Source organism: Phoenix dactylifera, chromosome 10 (assembly GCF_051530095.1).
Source record: "Phoenix dactylifera cultivar Ajwa chromosome 10, Ajwa_hap1_PhDact_Kaust_v1.1, whole genome shotgun sequence".
NCBI classification, from domain to species: domain Eukaryota; kingdom Viridiplantae; phylum Streptophyta; class Magnoliopsida; order Arecales; family Arecaceae; genus Phoenix; species Phoenix dactylifera.
In genome coordinates this window covers 31,017,228-31,025,373 of record NC_143199.1, presented here as the reverse complement: position 1 = coordinate 31,025,373, position 8,146 = coordinate 31,017,228, and the positions used below count along the sequence as shown (strand labels likewise).

The 8,146-nt window shown below is 36.1% G+C and overlaps 1 protein-coding gene across 1 annotated transcript; it reads left to right on the top strand.

The window, feature by feature from the left end:
- The first annotated feature begins 738 nt into the window (after nt 1-738).
- Nucleotides 739-5,051, top strand: LOC103699004 (ubiquitin-conjugating enzyme E2 5-like). The gene is made up of 6 exons (XM_008781048.4): nt 739-926; nt 1,013-1,092; nt 1,678-1,792; nt 1,933-1,985; nt 2,150-2,278; nt 4,667-5,051. The coding sequence occupies exons 1-6, from the start codon at nt 883-885 to the stop codon at nt 4,798-4,800; spliced, it is 555 nt and encodes a 184-aa protein (XP_008779270.1). The 5' UTR covers nt 739-882; the 3' UTR covers nt 4,801-5,051.
- Nucleotides 5,052-8,146: the final 3,095 nt, after the last annotated feature.

The following is an 8,146-nucleotide window of genomic DNA, read 5'->3' as shown; positions in this document are numbered from 1 at the left end:
CTTGGCAAATCAAAAATTATTTTTTTTATTATAAGAGATGATTCATACCATTTTAGTATAGGTATACCTAATAAGACCAGAAAACAAGAAATTTTGGAGCGCTCTAAGCAACTCTACTTTTTCAATTCACAAGATGGCTTCGGAATGACGAGCCACATACGATGCCATCCAGTCTATAACCTCATTTGTCTTTTGTAATGTAATTTTTTAAGTTGCAGAGCCTATATAAAATCGTTACTTTTTTTTAACAGAAATATACATGTAAGCTATGATTTGTCTACCTGAGCATTTATTTTAGAAAAATTATTATATAGATATCAATAAAAACAAAAGTACAATATTGTTTGTTTATCAAATGAAAAATGATCATATCAAACTGATAAGAAAATTTAAATTCAAAAATTGTATGTTTATTTCAAAATAAAAAAAATCAAATATTAATTATTATTTTTTAAAAGAATCATTACTAAAAGATCCACTAGATATACATAGTCCATTATATAATGGAAGGTTGTTATAGTAGCTTCTTATAACACTAGAATGGCTGCTATATTAAATCTTCATTGCCACTAACTGCATCATTTGGATCATGTAGAATCTATTGTATAGTTTTGTATCTAATGTCATGGTAGATGTATTCTATATCAAATAATGAGCATGGGAGAAGGATGGGACATAAAATAGAATAATAATTTATAGGTCCTTTTATGGAATAATCTTTTTCTTAGTTTCAATCCCATCCCTTTGTAGTCTGTGCTGCAAGAGAGAAGGAAAGGGAAGGACTCTATCTTGGGTCACTTCAACTCGTCCTCCGGGCGCCGTCTCATTTGTTCTTCTAATCGATCTTCGACCTCGCTTCGAATAGAACGGAAGACAGAAGCCATGTCTTCTCCCAGCAAGCGCCGTGAAATGGACTTGATGAAACTGTGAATATTCGAAAATTCCCATTCTTTTTTTAATCCCCATTTCTGTGCCATTATTTATTTATTTTTTTTTCTTTTCTGGCTTGAAGGATGATGAGTGATTACAAGGTGGAGATGATAAACGATGGGATGCAGGAGTTCTATGTTGATTTCCATGGACCCAAAGAAAGTAATATCATCGGCCCAAACCTCCATTAAAAGATATCCAAATCGGTAGTTTTGAATAATATTGGTGAAATGAGGGCCGATTCTTATTAGTTTTTTCACGATTACTTTGATATGTGGGTTTTTGATGGTGTGATTTATATACTTGATTCAGTTACGTTGGAAGCTGGAAGAGGGATACATCAATCTCTCGCCCTTCGTCCCTAATTTTCAGGATTTTGGTTGTCTTTTTTAATTTCTTATGTAGTTCCTATGGATCATTGAAATTCTCATTTGGTTGGCCGCTCTGATCTCAACTGTGTGCTCGAAAATCCTCCTTTTATCTCTTTGCAGCAATAAAGATATGAACTTGATGCGCTTGTTCTCATGTTGTATTTATTTTGTCTGTATACACTTGAATTGACCTTGAAATCCACCTTGCAGTCGGGTAGTTTCCATGATCTCTTCTTTTGGTTCTCTTGACATAGTGATGCAGAACTTTGATAGTATTGATGATTTTGTGAAATCTCAATGCTGGGATTCATGTCAGTGCTTGTTTAATGTCAATTGGAAACTAGTTCCTGCTTTTCATGCATGGATGCTTTGACAGGTCTTTATCAAGGAGGCGTGTGGAAGATCAGGGTGGAATTGCCTGGTGCTTACCCTTACAAGTCTCCTTCCATTGGATTTGTCAATAAGATCTATCATCCGAATGTAGATGAAATGTGAGTCTTAAGTTAAGATATAATGGTGGGATAGTATGTTTGTGTCATGTTTTTCTGCAATTCCTTATCGGTTTTATGGCAGTAATTATGAGTTGGAAGACTTTGCAAAGTTCTGATAGTCCTCCTCTATCTTAAATCAGGTCTGGTTCAGTTTGCTTGGATGTCATCAACCAGACATGGAGCCCCATGTTTGGTAAAGAACTTTATGTTTGCTAATCACTCCATTTTCGTCATTGTGCATGAACTTCATGACTTCTCTAGATTAGTGGTGCTTATTAGATCCTCAATTTGCAATTATTTAGTATTTACTTTTGGTTATCATAAGTGCTTTTAAAATGTTTGCATCTGTCTTTTCAGATCTTATAAATGTTTTCGAAGTCTTCCTTCCACAGCTTCTTTTGTACCCCAATCCATCTGATCCGTTAAATGGAGAAGCTGCTGCGCTGATGATGCGTGATCGACCTGCTTATGAACAAAAAGTTAAAGGTGACATGACTCCCAACTATTATGTGCTTAATATATGTGCTTTGATTTTTCATCTAGCTGAAAGGAACAAGGATACTTAGTTTGTAATATCACTGGCGATTTTTCGTTAAACAGCAAACAGTTGCTGCTTCCTCTTTCAAAAGTAGTTATATTGCAAGTGACCATTGGCATCTGAATGTCATTATCGAATGCCTCTTTGGCAAATACATATTTAAAGAAGGCTGAGGTTTTCCATAGTTATTTCATGAGGGATGTGGATGTGTCACATGAATTTTGAAACCAAACCACCCATCTGATCACTGCACAATTTTGGAAGATTTCATGATAAATTGTCTTCAAATTCTGTCTGCCAGTGCCACTTGTCTACCAATCAAACTAGCTTATGAAGAGCATGTTTTGTTACTAACTGTGAGGGCCATGAGCCAGTGGGAAGAAGAAATAGGAGTCCAAATATAGCACTTTTAGAGGAGATGAGTTATTATTTGTAGAAATCTTCCAGAAATGGAACCCCCTTCCTCCAAACAGATGCCACTTTGTGATGCTCAAACAAATTCCCCTGAACTCTATCTTTATGCAGTATTGAACCACTAATGTGTCATTGCCTTTTTTTTTCTGCCTCTGAATACTGTAGTTGACTCCTGACCTTTTGTCATTTTTTTGGGATTGATGTTGATCCCAAAAATGCGATGTTAAAAGAGACATGGAACTGAATACTTTATGTGCATTGACTGTGCCACAAAGACTAAAATAAAGTTTCCTCCGTGAGCTCATAGTACTAATCTGCTATGAAGTTGAATGCATTTTTCTTTTGAGTGTTGATGATTAGGTTCCGTCCAAATTAGGCATTAAGTCCAATCCTCATGGAGTAGAATAAAGAGGAATATCTTAATTTATTCATCTTTTTAGTTCTTCCTGTTCCCACAGCCCAATTCATTTTTTGATGACAGCGCCTTTATGTCCCATCTTAAAGTCTCTCCTAAATAGCCTAAGGGTGGAGTTTTCTTTAAGAAAATAAAATCACCTTTTCCAATTGCAGCTTCACCTATGAAAAAATATTAGTCCAAGAAAATTGTTTTGATAAAAGTAAGGGGAATAAGTTTAATTCATGTCTCCTCTTCAATGTACCCCCACTTTTTTTTATAGTAAAACATGTGGTATCAACCACCCTTATTTAAATGTATAAACCTTATTTCAGTGTATTTTATCTTCCAATGTCAGGTTGTTAGGTCCATGCATGTCCAAGTAAATCTATCTTCTTTCTCCTGAAAGACCATATTAATGAAGGATCTTCCATTCATTTTTAGACTCCTTTTCTTTAATTTAATACATCATCATTTCATCTTGATTCTTCAGCTCCTATCCACTTATTATGTGAAGATGTTAATTTCCACGCCTTCTGGCATTGCTCTTTTGTAAGTAAACGACATTATCTTGCCTAGCGATGCCTCCAACTTTTCAAGAAAAAATATTATGGATCCCTCTCTCAGACCTTGAATTTTTTGTTGTTTCTTCTAGTTTTCAATTATTTCTTTGTTCCCTATTTCATCCATGTGTCATATTGAGTTGATGTAGCTCTAGCATGAATTATGTATTGCCCTGGTATTTCAATATGATTGTACAAAAGTCATGAACTCAGGCCAGATATTTACGCTTCAGAAGATATTCGGTTCAACTTTTGATGGCCGAACAACTCAAGAAGGTTATAAATTTCCAATGAGTTCAAAGAAAAACACAAAATTAATGGGGCACACATGCCTGGTGGTGTGATGATTTGAAGGATGCAATGGTTAAAAATCCAATGTGCCATTATAACTGATTTGATCTGTATATATTTGAACACTTATGTGTTGCAATCCAATGACTAATCTATATGCCAGTCCTTCATAGTACAATGATTGCTGGATATAGCTAATTATACAGGTCTATTTTGAGCTATAAATTATTGACGTTCACGGGATTATAGCAAAGTATCTTATTATAAATTTATTATACCTAAATATTTAATAATTTAGCATATTTTGATCGAGATCACTAGTTAAGTGGTGACTTTGTCAATTGTACATGCATCTACACGGTGGAAATAAGATGGATTCACCAAAGAGCAATTCTTTGATTTAGTTTTGTTTTTACGCATTGAAGTCCTTTCTAAACTTTAAATTAATGATATCAAGAATTCTTAACTCGTTCTCACTTTCAAGCACTAATTTATCACTAATTTATCCACAATACTAAGGGTCCGAAAACTGTGACAGCATTTCAACAAGTTTGGTTTAATGCTTCGAGGAAACAGTTTCATTCATTTATCAAAAGCTAAATCATGCTAGTTACAGTTGGTCCATTAGTTGGAAGATTTCTTTTTTTCTGATATTGCTCTTACTTTTCCATCAGAATATTGCGAGAAATATGCAAAGCCCGATGATGCTGGTGCTTCCCCAGAAGAAAATTCAAGTGATGAAGAGCTGAGTGAAGATGAGTATGGTTCCAGTGATGAGGATGTAGTGCCTGGGAATCCAGATCCTTAAGCTTGCATATCCCATCTGATACCCTAATTCCTGTTTGTATCAGTTTATTGTGTTACTGTGTAGATAAACCTACTTTCTTATCATGTTGTTTTGAATTGTCTTGGTGATGGAAACTTCAACTGGGCATACATGAACTGGAATTGTGGATCAGTTATGTAACATGTGTGCATATGTCCATGCATGCATTTTAACATGCCCCATGGATACTCTCTCTCTCAAAAAAAAAAAAGAGTATGCTGAGTTGGACCGAAGTCTGAGTTTATATTTGACTCAAGTTAAGGGATACTAAAAATCCCAGCAGGACACAAGTTGAGTTTAATGGTTAGGTTTTCATGATTGTTACAGATAATTTTGGGATTTCAGAATAAAATTTATTATAACAAGAATTCTTGTATTTTTTTTCACTGAAAGAGAGAGATACAGAGAGGCCCATCTGGAAATTTTGTATATGTTATATGTAGTGCTATCTCGCCTTTTTTTCAGCGCATTCTCTCCCTTTTTATCAGATGTCTATAAAGCAAGCACCAAAACTCTAATTGACCAGGTGCTTCTACCATGCCAAGAGATGGAATGTGCATATGCACCAAAGATTTTGAGGCCACTTCCATTTACTTGAAAGGCTAAATCTCAACTCCTTTTTTTTAAAAGCCATTCTGATGAGCCTAAACCAAAACAATTTTGTGTATGTTTTAATTGTCTTTTTTCCTTTACATATCAAATAGACAGATGATCATTCTTCAATTGTCGTTAAAATATCTCTAGAAATTGGATGTTCGACTAATCTACAGTGTGACCACTGACCATTTGCTCGGATGGCATCAGTCTTGGCTACTTGGACAAGAAGGTGAGAGTTATGATTCTAGCCGGATTCAGCTTTCCGAGGGTTCAGTGGATGTAGGTAGAAAGGGTTATATCACATTAGGAGTAAGCAAAATTTTTATCATTTCATCCATCAGTGAGACTGCAATATTCATCTGAAGCCTATTGCTATATCCATCTATTAGACAGGTATATGTACAAATATCAGGAGATAAGCCATTCCTTCTTAACGGCTCCACAGCCACCTTCATTTTTTATATGCTTGCAATAATTAGCAATTAGTGATGTAAATACAATCCTGTCAGGTATTAAGCTATCTCCAGTCATTTCCTTAAACAATTTTATAGCTTCTGGAAGTCGTCCATCATCACAAAGCCCATTTATAAGATTTGTATAAGTGAAGATATTGAGTGTGATATCTTCCTCTAACATTCTATCATATAACATGAAAGCCTCCTCCATGCCTGATCTTTTAGCGAAACCATCGATGAGGGTGCTGTAGACACACACAGATGACACATACACAGAGGGGTGCTATAAGTACATCAATATGCATGATGTATGCATGTATATATCATGTATGTATGTATATAATGGAGAGGGGTGGGGATGGAGAGAGAGAGTCTCCAAAGTATCATGATGATACAAGCTTGTCTTTTAAATATGATAATGTGATATCCGAATAAAGAAGGCAGCAATAACATTTGCAAGAAGTATACAAGCTATCATGACCGTAAGCTCCAGAGTCAATTATTATAGTCGCTGTGTGTTTTAGTAGAGATAGGCAAGAATTTAAGGCAATGATTTAAAAACTACTTTTCGTAATATTTGCTATCCACACCTTTTTCTCCCTCTTTAATCAACAAAACAATTCAAATATAACTTTTAAAAATGTGGCTGATAGCTTGACAATTTCAAGTTTCGATTCAGGTTTTACAAGTGAGATCAACCCTTTATGAGATGGATTGATATAATACATGCCTATGACAGGGTTGATACACATTCAAACATCATATTAGAAACAATAAGGAGAAGGAAAAGCATTTGAAAATCTACTAATCATGGTTGTTGCTCAAAGCCCATGTTGATGTCATGTTAAATCCCTCCTACATTAGCATATTTTTAACTAATATGTGAAAATTTGCAAGGCCTGTTGTCTTTGATGCAATTAACTTATATTTGGATCTTCCTCTACTATGTATCTTATGAAAATGAATAGGGATGGCAATGAATCGGATAGGCCATTACTTGTACCCATCTCTTACTTGTTTCGGGGTAAGGTGGAGCATGTAGAGTTAGATAAGACAGGTTGGACGGATCAATCCGGATAAAGCTTAAAAATCAATTTTTTTTTATAAATGCATGCTAATTTTTTTCTTCAACAAAAAAGAAATTCTGAAGAATTATATATATCCGGTTCGAATTTGGGGCATGTTTTACCACTACCCATAACCTTTCTAGATCTGTTGTAGGTTGGGTAAAACTTGTCCTATTGAGATTGTGCCAGGTCCACATGGCCTTCGAGTCATCTGTTCTGGAGGCAGAATTCAAAGCTGCTTGGGAGGGTGTTTCTTATATGAGACGAGTTCTGTTGGCCTGGTGCATCATCCTGAAGGGGGACTCAGTTGAGGTGGTAGAGTGGATTCTACAAAAAAGGTCGGGAGTCTTTAATCATCCACTTCTAGAGGACATCCGACGGCTACTGCAGAAATGTAATGTCTTCCAAGTTGGGCATGTGTTCTGGGATGCGAAAAGAGCTACTTACTGGATCGCCTCTTTTACTGCTCATCATTCTGCCGAGATTCTCTGGGCCCATTTTGTATGTCCCTCCACTGTTGTAGAGTATTTTATCCTTTGACTCAGTAGGCAGCGCTCACGCAAGATTAGTGTGAGCTGCCGGTGTACCCAAAAACAAAAAGTTTGCGCCAGGTGTCACGCCTCGAACCCAGCACCTGGGTTCGGTACGCGACCTACTCTGATATCATTTGTAATAGCCCAAGACCTCACCCAAAATGGCTAGCCAGAAGGTAATATTTTGGGTTCCTTGATCCTTTATTAGTATCCAAGATCTACCTAGCGAATGAATCGATATGGGACTAAACTTACGCCCGCACGAGTCCTCACACCAAGTCGGGTATTTAATAGGGAGAAATAAATTGCATGGATTCATATCAAACCTCTATTTTTTTTTTTCCAATTTTATATCAAATCACGTTACGAGGAGGAGTGCAAGAGATCATAAAATGGATTTGGGATCGGCCTCCAACTAGGACCAGCTTCCAAATGAACTAAGCATGGATGTCATAAAGCTGGTACTAACTTGATTTAGTTGGATGAAATCCTAGATGACAACAAAATTGAGTGTTTTTTTTTATTTTTTCGAGTAAAGATGGACAAATAAAAAATTTCAGGCACAGTCTTAAAAGCCTAGAGACACGGGAGAGCCTACCAAACCCAATTGAAATGCTGCCAAAGCCAATTCAAGCCGGGTCCAGAAAATCCGCGAATCTGCATTGCATTCGCAGAG

Coding starts and splice junctions, on each gene's coding strand:
- LOC103699004 (XM_008781048.4), top strand. CDS start 883: ATGTCTTCTCCCAGCAAGCGCCGTGAAATGGACTTGATGAAACT. Junction 1,093..1,677: donor TTTCCATGGACCCAAAGAAA/GTAATATCATCG, acceptor ATGCTTTGACAG/GTCTTTATCAAGGAGGCGTG. Junction 2,279..4,666: donor TTATGAACAAAAAGTTAAAG/GTGACATGACTC, acceptor CTTTTCCATCAG/AATATTGCGAGAAATATGCA.